The sequence below is a fragment of the Haliotis rubra genome, unplaced genomic scaffold (genome assembly GCF_003918875.1).
Source record: "Haliotis rubra isolate DU_JTF1 unplaced genomic scaffold, ASM391887v1 Scf32, whole genome shotgun sequence".
NCBI classification, from domain to species: Eukaryota; Metazoa; Mollusca; class Gastropoda; order Lepetellida; family Haliotidae; genus Haliotis; species Haliotis rubra.
The window spans coordinates 1362338-1381242 of NW_025766991.1; the positions used below are offsets into that span (position 1 = coordinate 1362338).

General features: G+C 39.5%; 1 protein-coding gene across 1 annotated transcript in view; it reads left to right on the forward strand.

The window, feature by feature from the left end:
• LOC124283735 (1-phosphatidylinositol 4,5-bisphosphate phosphodiesterase beta-4-like) overlaps nt 1-18905 on the forward strand; it is a 100618-nt gene that overhangs the window by 47807 nt on the left and 33906 nt on the right. The window contains 15 exon segments of the mRNA XM_046719759.1: nt 839-918; nt 3271-3324; nt 3464-3548; nt 4413-4513; nt 5017-5071; nt 6191-6299; nt 7613-7823; nt 8565-8598; nt 8600-8659; nt 9609-9688; nt 10702-10786; nt 11723-11813; nt 12386-12497; nt 13513-13517; nt 17455-17535. Coding sequence (XP_046575715.1) covers nt 839-918; nt 3271-3324; nt 3464-3548; nt 4413-4513; nt 5017-5071; nt 6191-6299; nt 7613-7823; nt 8565-8598; nt 8600-8659; nt 9609-9688; nt 10702-10786; nt 11723-11813; nt 12386-12497; nt 13513-13517; nt 17455-17535 — 1243 coding nt within the window.

Consider the following 18905-nt stretch of genomic DNA (forward strand, 5'->3'; position numbering starts at 1 on the left):
GTCTGTGTAATTACATAATGTGACAGAGACCGAACTCGGGCCATAAATCAATGCATTTTGTTTATGGTGTATAGCCTGATTGGTGTCAAGTTCAAATTGCATGTGGTCAGTGATCGCAGTTGTGTATTGAATATTGACATTAGCAGACAGGCAGGCAGACACACAGGTGTCAATTAAACAAGACATTGAGTTTTGTCTGTGACAACGACATATCTATATCACAGTTAGAAATTCTGTCAACGCTATATAATGACATTGCTTTTAAGTATCGCACTGAGAAAGTGACTCGGTAAGAAGAACGTGTGGTGAAATAGACAAATGAAATTATATAAACAGTTTATTTACTGTCATAACATATAAAAGCTCGCGCCTGTGAGATATCAACAAAACATTAGGAAAATAGCTCACACCAAAGCCTTCACTGAGTATTCACCGGACAGCCCGCTTCCAAGTTGCGCGAACCTATTTCAGTGCGCACGTGCTATGAGCGGAGCCCAGCTGTTGAAACCAGTTTTCACCCGAAAAGTCGGGGGAAAATTAGTGAATCGTTTGAACTCCGATTTCGAGCGGTTTTTTTCATCGCGTTATTTTTCAACTTTATAAGTTGAATTTGCATTTTTCATGATTTGTTTCGGTAAGTCCATACCGAAAGGTATCAGAATCTGCAAAGTTGTGTTTTACGTTGCATGTGACCTTTAATGAATGTCAACGTGTGGAAGTAGTGTTCAGATTAAAAGTTCATTGCATGTAAACATTTGGGGAAATGGCAATGCAGGGATTACTGCTTTTGCAAGTAATTCCAAAGATCGCTCATTTATTTTGCTGTTGCTTCTTGCAGATATGGTTTGAAGGACTAAGACAGATTACTCTCAACACAAAGGCTAACAATGTGTGCCCCATGACACAGCTCAAAAAGCAGTGAGTATTCTTGTCTCCCACCAGGCTAATGGTAAACAGTGGAAAATTAATGTGTTTGTTTTTAACACAGGGTCAAAATGTTATCGTTATTTGGGCATGTGCAAAGGAAAAAATGTTGTGTTCCATTTGAAATTGATGAGCAGGGTTATGAAGCATGATCTGGCAGCTACCTGTTGGCCTGCTGCTGGTTGCTTTTTGTGAAAGACTGGTGAGAAAAGCAAATGAAACGGTAGTCCAGCTGGCTGGTGGATTTTGCCATAACACGTTTATGAATGAGTGACAAAACAAAATATAGAGGTGTTTATAATGCATTGAAAAACATTGCCATATGATATTATTAAACTCAACAATTTTCCATAATGATCATAATTCATCTTTCACATTTCCCTATGATCAGGGGCCATAAGGTAGCCTAGTGGTTAAGGCGTTCGCTCCTCACGTTGGAGATCCGGGTCTGATTCCCCACATGGGTACAATGTGTGAAGCCAATTTCTGGTGTTCCCCGCTGTGATATTGCTGGAATATTTCTAAAAGCGGCGTAAAATTAAACTCGCTCCCTATGATCAGAAACAAAACATCACAGTGAACATCCAGAATTCAGAACAAGGCTCTCTTAAGTTCATTGTGTGTGCATGTGTGCAATAATCAAAATATTCATTGATGATTGAACTTTGATACTTTTCAAGATGATCAAGAAAAAAGAAGTAAAGCTTTGATGACAAAGTTGATAAAGATGACATAACAAAAACAGAATCTATTCATTTGTAAGTCACTGGGTTAAGTGAAAACAGAAAATTCACATCTATAAAACCCACTTTCACTAAGATTTGTCAGACAGTGTTTGTAAGTGAAACGTCTTTGTCCTCTAAGCTTTCATTGCAGTTAGCACAAAATTTCATTAGAAGGTTATTTTGTATTTCTATGACATGATCCTTACCATCCCATTGGAAACCTTTTACATTGAACAGTCAAATCTTTAGATTTTAAAGACTAATTAAGTGGCTTAAGGACTAGTTAGTTATGAGTGATCACTTTTCTGTGAGCCTAGTGGAAGAAATATCCAACCTTCTTAAGCTGTGAAGAGAAACCTGTTTGTCTACCAGTTTACTGTTATTTGTAATGTAATGTCCATGTCAGGGAGGGTTAAAATGACATTCTGTTGTGAACTAGTGAAGCATACCACTTGCTGCATTCTGTATGGTTTGTCTAGTATTACATGCCTTTTGTTACGACTTTGAAACACAGTCAGTGTAACACCTTCCTCCCAGCAACCAACTTCCAGGTTAAATGCAACAGTCTTTTCAGTAACTGTCATATGAGCACTTGCCCAAGAGTATATAGTGCACTTGCAAGGACAGAAATCTGTCCCATGTTACTGATAATAGATTGGTGAGAACATATTTCATTTGATCCCCTTCCACCTTTTATTTCGTGTGCATAACCCCCAAACTGATCTGTTTTTCGTGTTTTAACTTTGCACAGATATCAGTCTGGGTACATACTGAGTGAGTGAGTGAGTGAGTTTAGTTTTATGCTGCACTCAACAATATTCCAACTATATGGCGGTGGTCTGTAAATAATTGAGTCTGGAACAGACAATCCAGTGATCAACATCATGAGCATCGATCTACGCAATCGCCTCTTACGACAAGCATGGGTTACTGAAGATCAATTCTAACCTGGATCTTCACAGGTCCTAGGTACATACAGGTGCCCTTGAAATTTTTGTTTAATTTTGGATTCTGTGACAAAATGAACTTAGATCAAATTTTATGGATACAAAGTGAACATCTCGGTATATCTGGTAATGATGAGGTTTTTTGACTGGGATCATTGTGACACCATCTCAATGAGATGGTTCCTGTCAATTTGCAGGATATTAATAAGTTTTTGATTTTGTATCATTGACTCCAGACACAAAGACCCAGGAAGATCCGTGTTAGAATTGGTCTTCAGCAACCCATGCTTGCCATAAGAGGCAACTAACAGAATCAGGTGGTCAGGCTTGCTGACTTGGTTGACAAATGTCATCGTATCCCAATTGTGTAGATTGATGCTCATGCTGTTGATCACTTGATTGTCTGATCCAGACTCAATTATTTACAGACCACTGCCATGTAGCTGGAATATTGCTGAGTGCGGCGTTAAACAACAACCAAACCAGACACAAAGAGTCATACTTTTGTTGTCAGGGTCTTGGGTCTTGCACTCAACGGGACATACCATTGTCATGGAATCTGAGTATATACTTTTTGTACGACCTTCTGCTCTTAATCTGCCTCTGTTTTATCATTAGTTGTGAGATGAGTAAAAAGGTGTTTTTCATTGAGCTTATGACCTTGTTGTTTTCAGCTGGATGAAACTCTGCTTTATGGTAAACCCAAGTGGCAACATCCCAGTGCTTAGGTCAGTTGTCAGTTGCTCAGGCATTAGCCTTGATAATTCCACCTGTGGTTCAAACAATTTGCACAGTTTAATTTCAGAGTTTGTTCCATCATCATTTTGTGTATGACATTAAGAAATGAAATGATATTTTTCTCCACAGTATAACCAGGACATTTGCTTCAGGCAAAACACAAGAGAAGATGATTATGCAATGTTTGAAAGAGTTGAGTCTACCTTGTGGCAAGGTGAGTATGAAACGCTGTGATAAACTGAGGTGCTGTGCACAGTTGCTTCCCTTGGTTGTTCAGTGAAATCCCACTTACCCAAAGGTATATAGACAGAAGCAGATATCTGGTGGAGGTTTTTTTAATCTTATTTGCTAACCTTATGTAGGAAGATAATCTGAAGTGATGCAGGCCTTCAATGTATAGGACTCTTTAAACTCATGCGCATGGGGTGGGTGTGGGTGGGTGAGTGGTGGTTTGTGTTCGATTCCCCACATGGGTGCAATGTGTGAAGCCCGTTTCTTGTGTCCCCGCTGTGATATTGCTGGAATATTGCTAAAAAGCAGCGTGAAACTCAACTCACTCACTCACTCACTCACTCATGCGCACGGTAATAGTGTTTATGAGCCAAGAAACATAGGTTAACCTGTGGTCTTTAGTAACCCATTTGCTTGTCGTTAGAGGCGACTGATGGGTGGCGACTGACTCGTAGATTGATCTTCGTGATGTCAGTCACTTTATTGTCTGGACCTAACTCAATTATTTACAGACCGCTGTCGATATATGTGGAATATTGCGGCATGAAATATGTTACTTGCGTACTCAAGTGAAGCAACTCTCCACAGCAAAATAGATTACACAGAAACATAGAAGGCTCGGCCTTTTGTGGTCCTAATGTTTAGTTCTTGGATGATTTTTACAATTAGGGACCGTTCATAATTTATGACTAGAGGGGTGATGATGATTATTGTGGAGAAGCATGTACTATGTGATGGGGTAATGGCTTACACTATTTATTGATCATGTTTCACTGGTGTTGTCTGTTGTTGTTTTTTTAACAAATCATTGCATCTTACAAACCTAACTTGTCTCTGATACTTTCAGCTTGATGAAATTGAGCCGTCTGCATTTACGTTTGACAAGTTCTATGAGCTGTACCACAAGATCTGTCCACGGAGTGATATAGAGGAACTCTTCAGAGAACTGTAAGTTACAACGTTGACCTGAAGATACAAACTGTCTGTAATACAAACTTGTTTGGCTTGTTTCTTTTGGAAGAGGGGCCGTGGGGTAGCCTAGTGGCTAAGACGTTCGCTCATGATCCTGAAGACCCGGGTTCGATTCCCCACATGGGTACAATGTGTGAAGCCCATTTCTGGTGTCCCCCGTCGTGATGTTGCTGGAATATTGCTAAAAGCGGCATAAAACAAAACTCACTCACTCTTTTGGAAGAACTTTCAGGTGATTTTAAGCATATACATGTACTCTATAAGCTGATATTAAGGCTGGCTCCTGGAAATGTTAATGAATATACAAACTCAGTTTTGTTAGAGCAGCTTAACTGAGGATTATCAGTCTCTTTTGAATCTGCAAAAATTAATTAATAAAATGCACATAAGCTACAAGTTTTGTTCCTGCTGGTCACATTTATTTTTACCTGTGACAAAATATACTTTTTATGTGACAAACAATGCTTGATTTGTTTCAGATCACAGAATAAACCTTTCCTTACTGTAAATCAACTGATAGATTTTTTTAATGAGGTAAGTTCTTCACCGGACAATCACAGAATACATTTTAACCAGACCAAATATTTTAGTTTTTTTACCTGTTTGTTTCCATGGTGATAGTACAAAAGTTAATTAAAATTCAGAGTAAATTTGATATCTTAAAGACATTTGTTTTCTGCACTCATCAATATCTCAAATTGTGGTATAGGATAATGATCACTGTCAGTGTTTTGTTTTGGGTAACGTATATTCGTTGGATTATAAAAGGGAGACAAGTTCAGCAACTTCCCCAGGCTTTGATTGGTTTCCTTACTGTTGGGACTGCCTCCGTAGTGTAGTGGTTAGAGCGTTCGCCCTGAGAGTGGAAGGTCGCGGGTTAGTCCCCGCTGTGTCATACCAAAAGACATTAAAATATGGTACTTGTTGGTCCCTGCCTTGCGCTCAGGCATTAATGGGTACAATAAGGACTAGTCCACCTCACCCTTACTGTTGGTGTTTACTGGTGTTCATTCTAGTCTTGGAAATGACTGCTACTGACAAAGTAGTTGGGTTATTTTCAATGTAGAAATACCAACAAGTGTATCATCATCATGAGTGTGTGATACGTTTAGGGTCTGAAATTCAATTCTATGCTTGAAACTGCATTTATGAAATGATTCTTGCATGATCACTGAAATGCTGCAAATGCTGTAGAATGAAGGCTGGGTGCACACCTGATCAGGGAAAATTACCGTACTGGCATGTTTTATGCCCTTCAGCTATATTCTGATCTCATGTGAAAAGAGAATTATTGTCAGGTTTTGTCACAGTATGTTGTCTTGCACACATATCCATCTTTCCACATATGAATTATCTGAAACCTCCATCCCTTCTGGCTTTCCTCACATGCCCTGATATAACTGGAATAATGTTCAAAGACACGTGAAAACTTCGACAATCACGCCATATTAGAACGTAATGTACATTAGTGGGTAATGTCTTTTGCAGGGACTTGTGTTTCATGTTCTTGTTTAACGTTTGACCTTTAAGATCTGATGTTGCAAATATTATAAATGTTATAGGTGAGGCATAATCTCTTCTCAGTCTCATCCTGACTTCATCTGTCAGCAGCCATATCAGTAATTACAGCAATGCTTTGTTTACTGTTTGCAGCGACAGAGAGACCCCCGTCTCAATGAAATCCTGTTCCCTTTCTACAATCAGAACCGAGTGAATAACATCATAAAGACATATGAGCCAAATGAAGATAATGGTGAAAAGGGTAAGCAAGGAATAACTCAAGTGGAAAAAGTGTGGATTTCTCAATAAATGCCCTTCATGGAGATTGTATCCCAATGCAAAACCCATGATCACATAGGAGAATTCCAGATTTGCCTTAATTGTGTCTCAAGATTTGTCAAAGCCATACCCATGCTTGTGGGTGTTATCTAGTGTCTTAGACCTACATCATTTCTGCTTTCCCTCCCACATACAATATATGTTGTTTATCCAAACTCATTCATGCTAGACTAGTTTTTTAAATTTATATCTGTGATACACTAGTTGTTTTCCTGTCCTTCGTTGACAGTTTTTTTATAATTTACCTATAATTATTAGAAAAAGATAACTTGATATAATCACAATATGGCTGAAATACTTCCGATGTGACTTAAAATTTTAACTCACTCACTCATTCATGCAAGGGGTTGGTGCAGTGTTACTTCAAGTTCTGAGTTAATCACGTGATCACATTTCAATTGAATAGAATACAATAAGCTAATGGTCTCTTTAATATAGCTGAGATAATACTGCTAAGAGTGTCACTGATCATTGTACAACCTCTGAAACTATAATAAATGAGATTAATACTGTTACTTTTATTGTTTAACTTAAAACTAAACATGACTGAAAAACAAAGTTTAACAAAAATAATTGTGCCATTTCACAATATTCAACTAATGAAAGTTAACTAACATAAAATTCTGTATTGCCAAGCACATGACTAGCCTGACCAGCTATTACTAGCATAGTACTGAGTACAGTGTTTTGAGTGGTACATGGGTGGTACATGGTGTTTGGGTAGGTCTGTAAGTTGTGTTTCAACTTTTAGAACGTGCGAGGCTAAAACATAATCAGGGATTCGGAAAGGCAGGGGCCATGGGCCATTTTGCACATTTGAATAAAAAATGGCCTACTAAAATTTTGAAGTTTACTATTGATACAAGGTCACTGGCCCATTCTAAATTCAGCAAATAGCTACTAATAATCCTGAAAATGGCCCATTGTTCTCTATCCCAATCCCTGCATAATATTCGCCTCATCTGTGGAGTGGTGGTGTAGCCTAGTGGTAATAGCGTTTGCTCGTCATGCCGAAGACCCAGGTTCAATTCCCCACATGGGTACAATGTGTAAAGCCCCATTTCTGGTGTCCCTTGCCGTGATGTTGCTGGAATATTGCTAAAAGTGGCGTAAAACCATACTCACTCACTCACTCTTCTCATCTGTAAATATTCTTACGCCCATCAGTATCCTGTGCGATTATGTTTTAGGGAAGTATAGTGAACTCTATTCATGAAGTACAACTTTTTGTCTCAGAGATGATGAGCTTGGACGGTTTCTGTCGGTATCTAATGTCGGATGAGAATGCGCCTGTGTTCCTCGACCGACTAGATATCTACCTAGAGATGGACCAGCCATTGGCTCACTACTTCATCAACTCATCCCACAACACATACCTGACAGGTAGACAGTTTGGAGGCCGGTCATCAGTCGAAATGTATCGCCAGGTGCTGCTTGCAGGGTGCAGGTCAGTACCATTTTCAGCATTTATGATTTGATTTGCTAGTGATTAAAACTGTTTGACTTAGGCTGAAATTGGTGGTAGTACTCTTTTCCGGAGCAGAACTCTAAAACCGTTCTCTATTTCTTCACCCAACCTGGCACATAGATAGATCTGGTGGTCTACTGGTGCCTTTTGGTAGTTTTGGATTTCTGAATAAAATATTTTTTGCGTTTCCATGGCAACATGTTTGACTTAGACTGAAATTGGTGTTAGTACTCTTTCCGGATAAGAACTTAAAAACTATTCACTGTTCCATCACAAATTTCATACATAGGTGGTCTAGTGGTGAACTGGTGCCTTTTGCTAGTTTTGGATTTCTGAATAAAATAAAAAAAATGTTGTGTTTCCATGGCAACAATTTTGGCTTCAACTGAATTTGGTGGTAGTGCTCCTTTCTGGAGCAGAACTTTGAAACCTTTCAGTACTCTCCTTCCACTTAGCTATATACATGCCAACACATTTGACATAGTCATAACTTTGCCATTGCGGGGGATATTGATGACTTTGTCTTCTTGTTATTATTCTTTCATCAGGTATGAATATATCCAAACATCATGTTCCTCATGTTACGAAAGTTGGCATCTATAAATTTTCCCCTTTATGTGTTCTTCTAAATGCCATTCAAAGACTTTACCCAGTATCAAGTAAGATCACACATAGCACTGTTCAAGAAGTGTAGAACCAAACTGACTGACTGTTGTATAGGTGTGTGGAGCTCGACTGTTGGGATGGCCCGAAATGAAGACCAGGAACCCATCATCACTCACGGCAAGGCCATGTGTACAGACATCCTCTTCAAGGTATATCAAGTGACATATCAACATGCATCTGAACTCCAGAAGCTATCTTGCCACATAGATTTTACTTCACTGCCCTAACAGACTCCTTTGTATATCATAATTTAATACTCTGTGCAGGGCTCCAGATCATTTTTCATGATCAGGAGTACGTACTCCTTATTTTTTCAATATAGGAGTACTGGAAAACAATAAGAGTACATTTAGAGTACTGAATGGAATTTAATGGAGTATCAGTAAGCTTGTGTTTCGTTTCATATATGCACCACAACATTGTTACTCTTGTGTAAACAGGTCAATAAACACTAAAGCAATACTTTTTCAGATAAATACGTCTGTAAATGATTCTAAGACCGAACACCATTGCTGTGGTGTGTATCTGCTACGTTTTCTAAATTATTTCCTACCGTATCGTGCTTATTTTATATCCGTACATACGCTGATACAGCCCTTATCTGGAGCCCTGTCTGTGGGTATTCTGTGATAAAATTGGTCCCATAAAACCCATGCTCACTGGAATAGGTGACGCGTTGGATCAGGTGGTAAGACTTGCTGACTTTGATGATTTTGTGACATCTTACCTCAACAGTGTGGATATTGGCTCATATGAATCTATGGAATGTCTGGTTCAGACTCAGTTTCTTTTGTCAATTTCTTGAATATTGTGAAGTGTAGCATTAGACAATGAACAAGCCAACATCTTCATTTATTACTGCATATCATTTGATATCACAATGTGTTTACCCCCACCATTGTATATCTTCCTCATTTAGAACCGCCTTTGTTGATATGATTTATCTGTATTGCTAATATCATCACCTGACACCATTACACTGCTTATTAATACACTGTTGTTGTCCTGTCTATGATAAAATGTCCTATTCACAGGACTTGAAACTGAGCCAGCTAGTTTGGCAGTTAGTTTATTTTGATCTAACAATTCATTTTACAGGACGTCATTCAAGCAATTAAAGAAACAGCTTTTGTAACATCAGAATATCCAGTCATCCTATCCTTTGAGAACCATTGCAGGTGAGTAGTAATATTCTGTTCAATCAAGTTCTTATCTACATGATAACTACTTGTTCCTGCTCATATTTTCCAAATATGCAAACATTGTCGTAATGTTAACTCAAGTTAATTGGATGTCGATAAATATGTTGTAGTTTTTGAGGCTGGTATGATGAAGAGGAACAATTTATTATGGATGGACAGCTTCTTTGTTGCAATAGATGCAACATTTCAGTGTAGGTGCTAACTAGTGTTGGGAATTGGTTTCAGTCTCATAATTGATGATTGGTTCATTACAACCGATCAATCATCGAAAATAATTGGTTAGCGTCATTTATCAAATTTTCCTGGTTATGTTTGTTAATGCACAAAATATAAAGAAAAAAACATGTAGTTCTTTCGTTTTCTTTGCAAATTGCACAAATTGCATTTGCAAATTTCACATCTTTAAAGCATGTTAGGAACATGAATTTCATGGAGTCTTTAAAATAAATTCAATCATGAATTGGAAGAGTTTGTAGTGCTAATGAAATCTAACAGACAAAAGCAACCTTGTGAAATATATTGTTATTGCAAACAAGTGTTCCAAAATTGATTGTGTTCGATTATGAGAAAACATGATCGATTGCTTGGTCGTTTTGTCATTGCGACCAATCTTTGATTATTTCAATTAATCGGACCACCACTAGTGCTAACATCGTTTTCAAGCAAGTGATGGTGTTAGCACCTACACCAAAACATCACATCTATTGCAACAAAGAAGTTTTCTATCCATGGCATACAAAAATTGTTCCTCTTTATATTGTAGTTAACAGAAATTTCTAGATCATAAAGGAATTTTGAGGAGCTGATCTGTTTCAAACTGTGAAGATTCTCATTATAGAAAAGGTTTCTTGACCATATTTTACAAGTCAAGTGACAGCTACTTGATGATATCTCTTGGAATGTTCTTGTGTTCATTCTACAACTCTAGTTATTGTTAATCGTAAGCACATTTATGACCGAGGATTAATGTAAGAGGATTTTCTTTCCAGCAAACTCCAACAATTCAAAATGGCTAAATACTGTGAGGATATTCTTGGAGAGTATTTACTGAAAAAGCCCTTGGATTCAGTCCCGGTGAGTTTATCATTACAGTTGACAGTGTCTCTGATGCAGAGAAAGGGAGTGATTAGAACACTGTCCTTAGGACAAGATTGACTTTGGCAGAAACATTGAATTGAAAGAATTAGATCAGTAAGTTAATCCTGTCTTCACATTCCTGGCTTCTGAATGATGCTTACAGAAGACTGTCCAAGCCAAGTATGATTCGGTTTGTCTAATGTATTTAGGGGTCTAGTACAGTTTCAGGTTCTTTAGGGGATTTTCATGTGCTGTAAATCAAGGAATTATTGTGAGTTCAACATTAGTGCGAGTTATTTTGCGTTGATGTAATGTCACATGTTTATAAAGAAGTGTTGGAGGACATTGGCAGGTCAGGTTTTTTTATACAAGGGGAGTGTTGCATTAAGACTGTGCTTCAGTTTGGTTAGTTTACACAAGTGGATCCAGCTGTATTGACAGCCGCTGATGATGTATAACAGCACCATTTCTTCTTGGTAGCCTTTCTTGGTGATTTCAAGTAAACTATTGCTCAACCAAGTGGTCAAGGTGGTCAGTACAGCAACAATGTGCATATATCCAGAAGATGACTTACTTTTCTTACTCTTACAGAGGCTTAAAGAAAATGGAAGTTAGACAAGAGGTAGTCTATATCAAATACTAAGTGGAAATATATCCTCTCTTTGCTCAGGCAGGATCATGGCTGTTCTCTGACGCATTTTCTGTACCTCTGACTTTTCAGATTTGCTTTATCGTGATTCTTGGTGTTGCAATACTGTACCAGGCTTATGGGTTTCAGCGAAGTTGTACAGCTACAACCTGGCAGTGTCAGGCTTTCCTAACATGCCCAATCACTGAAATATTGCTTGAAACGGCATTAAATCATCCTTCCTGCTGTTATGCTTGTTGATGTACATCATGTACTTTGTGTATAAGTGACGTTTCCTGCTCCAGCTGGAACCAGGCGTCCCACTGCCTCCACCAAACCAGCTGAAGAAGAAGATCCTCATCAAAAACAAGAGGCTGAAACCTGAAGTGGAGAAACGTAAGCTTCATGGACACTCCTTAATGATCTTGCTCACTTGACTTCATCTCTCATTGGCTGGTGTTACTGATATGTGTGTGTGAATATTTCAATGCTCAGAGACAGGTGTGTCATATGTATCTGATATTTGCATCCAAAGGGAATTCTCGGGTAAGTCACCAGTGCTTGTAAGGAATGACTACATGAAATGGGGCATCACGCTTGGTGACTTTGTTGATTGCACTTTATTATACCTCCAACTGTGAGAGACATCTCCATAATATCAACCATTATTTAAAGACAGTTCTTAGATAACAGTAACGTCGATTTTCACTCACCATATAATACCTGGCTGACATAATTTGTGACTGGGATACTTGTTTCAGTGTACAATGCATTTAATGTAACAAACCTATATAACCTCCTTTAATTCTGATGAATAGTAAATGAAATGTTTTCCTTTGTCGTCTTTGATGATCCTTGTAGACCTTGACAATGCTTTGTAGTCCTTGAAGTTGGTCTCTTCAATGATACACTTTTTGTCTTTGTCTAATGCCTTATCTAATACTGATAAATTAATTGTTGTGCTTCAGGACAACTAGAATTGTTCCAGAAAGGATATATGGGCATTAACGAAGACATTGAATCCGAGGACCCTGAGGTTGTTCCTGCCAATGTTGATGGAGAGGAGGGCCCCCCTCAACGGTGAGACACACATCTGTCAGATAAATAGCACACGATCTCCAAAATCTGGATGTGATGCAATATTTGTTTCCAAATGTTTCTGATCCCTGAAGGTAACCTGAATGCATGACCGTTATATGACTTAATTAACCTGTTTTGTGCTACTACATTACAAGTTGTTTGTGAAGTTTTGTTTGCATGATTATTTACATGCATGGTTGCATGTGTTTATAGTACACAGTGTTGTTTCAGTTGGCTTATTTGTATATTTTGATTATGTTAACCATTTCATGAAAAGGATGACATTACATCTGTTTTGTACTCACTTACAGAATGTTCCTTGAGGTGGGACTAGATTAAGCTCATGAGCAATTCAAGCAAGTCATTGAAAGTCCATTAGTTAAGCTGCATTCTGAAATCTACTGATGTCGCAATAATGCCCTAATTACCCAGATTCAGTATCTCATGGAAATGGAATATAAAAGACTTATAAAGGATACTTGCTTCTTAATGTATGTAGACAGTATTACTGTTATCTACAATAATATTCCTTATGCTGCTCTTATGTCCAACTTCTTAATGCTTATAAAGCAATGTATTTTTTGATAGATATCGTTTTTACACAGTGTCTCTGTTTCTCTCATGGCAGTGATTACACTTGAACCCAGACTGAAAGTGGGAGCTACACAGTGAACAGGCTGTTAAAAAACTTTAGGCAACAGAGTATTTACATTCAGTAATGGAAGTTTTCAGTGCTTGAGAAATTATCCTACTTTGTGACACTTGTGTTATTTTGTATAGATATGATTGAAATTTGAAACAGAAACAGATTGCTTTTAGTGAGTTTAGAGGTATTTATTGGTAGATACCCTTGATAACACTGGATCCCAGATGTTCCTTGTGAAACATTGATTCCATTGCCGAATCCTGGAGTCTGACTGTTAATTGAAACTCAGACAACATATTTAAGTTTGTACATACAGTGCACATAACGTAAATACATTCTGTAGTTTTTGTACCACTTTGATGTTTACAGTTGTAGTTAGCACTGAGTGCATCTCCTGTTTTTCACTTGTTTTTCCTTCATTTTGATGTGTGACAGTGTGCTTCTTTGTAGTTCATATGTACAGAAGAATATTTGGGCATTCACGGGCACCCAGATTATTACCAATGTACATATTTTAGCTTTTGCAAATCAGCAACTCATGTGATTGGGTTGTGGTTAGTTGCTGTTGTAGATGATCCCAGAGGCTAGGCGATGTGTTACACAAAGACTGAAATGATGATACTGTAAACACTTTTCATAATTCTGTATGCCAGTAGTTATTTTATTACTGGTAGTCACACATTTAAATTGGCTGTCTGGCCTGGATTGGTAGCATTGTGGGTGGATGGCTGGGACAGGGTGTATTGTTAATGGTGTAGTGTATGGTTAGTAGTGGGGTGTGTGGTCAGTAGTGTCGTGTATGTTAGTAGTGGGGTGTGTGGTCAGTAGTGTCGTATGTTAGTAGTGGGGTGTGTGGTCAGTAGTGTCGTGTATGTTAGTAGTGGGGTGTGTGGTCAGTAGTGTCGTGTATGTTAGTAGTGGGGTTTGGTCAATGGTGTGGTATGTGTTAGGGGGGTCCATGTGGTGGTCAGGATGTGTAGTGTATGGTAAACAGTGATGTGTATGATACACAGTGTATGTTAGTAGTGGGGTGTGTGTCAGTCAATAGTATGTGTATGTTAGTAGTGGGGTGTGTGGTCAGTAGTGTCGTGTGTATGTTAGTAGTGGGGTGTGTGGTCAGTAGTGTCGTGTATGTTAGTAGTGGGGTGTGTGGTCAGTAGTGTCGTGTATGTTAGTAGTGGGGTTTGGTCAATGGTGTGGTATGTGTTAGGGGGTCTGTGGTGGTCAGATGTGTAGTGTATGGTAAACAGTGATGTGTATGATACACAGTGTAGGATATGGTGTGTAGTGGGATCCATGGTCAATAGTGTGGGGTATGGTGTGTAGTGGGAGGTCCATGGTCAATAGTGTGTATGGTGTGTAGTGGGGGTCCAATAGTGTGTATGGTGTGAGGTCCATGGTCAATAGTGTGGGTATGGTGTGTAGTGGGGTCCATGGTCAATAGTGTGGGTATGGTGTGTGTAGTGAGGTCCATGGTCAATAGTGTGTAGGATATGGTGTGTAGTGGGGTCCATGGTCAATAGTGTGGGGTCCATATAGGGTGTGTGGGGTCCATGGTCCATGTGTCAATATGGTGTGTGTAGTGAGGTCCATGGTCAATAGTGTGGAATATAGTGTGTAGTGGGTCCATGGTCAATAGTGTTGGGTATGGTGTGTAGTAGTGGGTCCATGGTCAATAGTGTGGGGTATGGTGTGTAGTGGGGTCCATGGTCAATAGTGTGGGGATGGTATGGTGTGTAGTGGGGTCCATGGTCAATAGTGTGGGATATGGTGTGTAGTGTGGGTCCATGGTCAATAGTGTGGGGTATGGTGTGTAGTAGGGGTCCCATGGTCAATAGTGTTAGGTATGGTGTGTAGTGGGGTCCATGATCAATAGTGTGGGGGTATGGTGTGTAGTGGGGTCCATGGTCAATAGTGTGGGTATGGTGTGTAGTAAGGGGTCCATGGTATATGGTGTGTAGTGGGATCCATGGTCAATAGTGTGGGATATGGTGTGTAGTGGGGTCCATGGTCAATAGTGTGGGGTATGGTGTGTAGTGGGGTCCATGGTCAATAGTGTAGGATATGGTGTGTAGTGGGGTCCATGGTCAATAGTGTGGGGTATGGTGTGTAGTGGGGTCCATGGTCAATAGTGTAGGTATGGTGTGTAGTAAGGGTCCATGGTCAATAGTGTGGATATGTGTGTAGTGGGGTCCATGGTCAATAGTGTGGGATATGGTGTGTAGTGGGGTCCATGGTCAATAGTGTAGGGTATGGTGTGTAGTGGGTCCATGGTCAATAGTGTGGGATATGGTGTGAAGTGGGGTCCATGATCAATAGTGTGGGGTATGGTGTGTAGTGGGATCCATAGTCAATAGTGTTGGGTATGATGTGTAATGGGGTCCATGGTCAATAGTGTGGGATATGGTGTGTAGTGGGGTCCATGGTCAATAGTGTGGGATATGGTGTGTAGTGGGGTCCATGGTCAATAGTGTGCTATATGGTGTGTAGTGGGATCCATGGTCAATAGTGTGGGGTATGGTGTGTAGTGGGATCCATGGTCAATAGTGTGCTATATGGTGTGTAATGGGGTCCATGGTCAATAGTGTGCTATATGGTGTGTAATGGGGTCCATGGTCAATAGTGTGGGGTATGGAGTGTAATGGGGTCCATGGTCAATAGTATGGGATATGGTGTGTAGTGGGGTCCATGGTCAATAGTGTGGGGTATGGTGTGTAGTGGGGTCCATGGTCAATAGTGTGCTATATGGTTCGTAATGGGGTCCATGGTCAATAGTGTGGTCTATGGTTTGTTTGGGGTCTGTAGTCAATGGTGTGGTGTATGGTTGGTAGTGGGATCTGTGGTCATTAATGTGGTGTAGGGTTAGTAATTGGGGTCTGTGAGCAGTAGTGTTGTGTATGGCCTGTAATGGGGCATGTTGTCAATCGTGTGGGGTATGGTGTATGGTCTGTTTGTGGTCAGTGGTGTGGTATATGTAGTGGGGTGTGTCGTCAACAGCAAATTGTATTTAGATCCATTTGTGCTTGTAGATTTAGGTGAAGTTATTGGTGTCAAAGATACTTATGGATTTGCCAAAAAGTGTTTTTAGCACATGTACTATTGAACGTGAACCAGTTCATTTTGTTCAACTTATTGTGAACAAATTATTATGTTGCAGATTATTGTTTGAATTTTCTCTCTACATGTAAGTCCTGACATTAGGGGCCACAGCTGCTTGGGCGGGTATAATTGCCTTGGTAACCAGAGCCTTCTTCTAAAAAGTGATTTGTAAACGCCCTTGTTCCAATAATGACTACTGTTGAGTAAGATTGAAATGTGATACAGGGCCCAGCTTTCTTGTGATGTGTGTATAGCATGAACTGATTGTAACAGTATTGATGTACAATTTAGCTGAACTCAATCAGTCAATATCAGTGTGAAATATTGTTACATGTATATTGAGATGCATAATTTATGATGATTTAAGGTCATTGTTTTGGGATACATCTTGTAGTAAACTATGTGTATGTTGATAACTTACTTGTTTCAATAATTGAAGATACTTGAAGATATGAAACCTTACATGGATAACATTGAAACTATATTGCTCAGAAGAAGTCAAAGATCAGCAAATTGTTTCATATGACTAGAATTGTTTCTGCTGACAGGATTGATTATGCATTCAGATGAAATAGTGTTGTTGTTTTTTAATTAATGTCAGTGTTCAATATTAAAACTCGTCCACTGGTGCAAGTCTTGTATGTTTCCCTAAGGACCATATAAATTAGACATATGGCAAGCCAATGTACTGGTGTTATATTTGAAATGAACAAAGTAATTTATATTTGTAGATAGAGGCACTCTACAATTCTAAGTAAAACCAAAAACTTAAACCTCCCTGCACGGTACAGATTGTACATTCTTGACTGGTTTCTCATTCTAATTGTGTATGCTCACTTGTATGTATCACCTAAATTCAGACTGAAGTATTGTTTTCATCACCAATGGATGTTATACACACCAAGTTAAACTGTTGCAAACAAATATGCCTCTGAATTATTTTGTCTTTTGTTATTTGGTACACATTGAGCTTGTAAAATTAGAATAAGGTAAAACCATTTAATATCCTTTTTGGTAATCAACATTGTGTCCAGGAGAGATTGTACAGGATTGTACGGCACCTTTCTTCCCAGAACTACCAGTAGCCCTGACACATCGTTACAAATGATAAAGAAATTGTTATCCATAGAAAGGTCCATGTATTCTTGTTCTTCCAACTTCTAAATGCCTAACATTGACTTGAGGAGGAACATGACTGTTTTGTTTCTTCAGATGCAGAAAATTCCAGCTCCAGTAGTGAGTCCTCATACCCTACACTTGACGACACACCGGCCCCTGCTCAGGCCAGCACGGGTACAGCTCACGCCCTGCCTGCACGCTGGTGGTGTTGTCTCTGCTCCACAACCAATTCTTGTAGCTCATGTGCAGGGATAGTCTTCATCCTTGTACATGATGTTGTGATCAAATTTATATGATATGAAATGTTGTCCTGGCTTATTTTCTTGCTCGAATGCCTTTTGGCTTTAGATTGACAGACTAGATGATTTGGCCATTTCCAGCTTTGTGAATGCAACACTGTTCATTCAGTGTAGATGAGTTGCATGTAAACATAGGTACTGAATCGTTAAAGCTGGAGCCAGTAGTGTTAAAGTAGATGACTAGTCTGTTTGCTGGTTGTGGATGCGGGATGATACACCTTCCTGCCAAACCCACACATCTGCTAGCTCAACTCTTCCATGTGCTCCTGTCAACTTGATCTAAATGTTCCCTTTGCTTTTGGGACTCTTCCAACAAGTCCTGTATCATTGTCTTACTATCATCAATCTCTCTTGTTGCATAGTCTTTACTTTTTAGACATCCTTATTTTGTCCTGTTTCTCTACTGAAGTCATGTGTCATCAGACTACCCTCTCAGTTCTTCCTGTTGGCATTGAATATGTGTCTTCTGCTCCTTGCTACTCAGAAGAGACAACTGAGTTGGACTGGGCCTGTGACTTGACTGATACCATGTCATTCTCCCCAGTCCATTACTTCTGTCAATCATGGGTTTACCGGCCCATATTCCATTATTTACAGCAACCATGATATGACTGAAATTTTGGGACTGCTTTTGAAAGTAAAGAAAAAAACACCCTGTTGTCATCATGTTTCTTTGCTGTGATTGTCTCAACATTAAAACACCTATACTTAATCAGCGTATTTTAGATCAGTGAAAATTCAACTGGCTGGCCTGTCCAGGACCTTGTTTCACAAATCTATCGGGTGGTGGGGTAGCCTAGTGGTTAAAGCGGTTGCTCATCACGCTGAAGACCCGGGTTCGATTCCCCACATGGGTACAATGTGTGAATCCCATTTCTGGTGTCCCCCGCCGTGATATAGCTGGAATATTGTTAAAAGCGGCTTAAAACTGAACTCACGCACTCACTCACAAATCTATCTTAGCCGTTAGACTGTCTTAATTGCTGTGCATTAACATAGACTTACGATTGTCCCAGCTCTAAAATTGGTGTGCACTGCCCCAGGTCAGTGAAGACCTTACTTGCTAGCCTGCCACAGATGTTGGTAATGACCTCCCCTTTTCTTCTGTCATCTACACCTGTTGGCTTTCTCTTGCTTATCTTTAGTGCTTCCTGCTTCTGCAATCCTTGGAATGGCATGCAAACCCATGCTTGCTGGGCTGTGATGTAACTAATTGGCCATGGATCTGCATGGCAGCAATGGCTT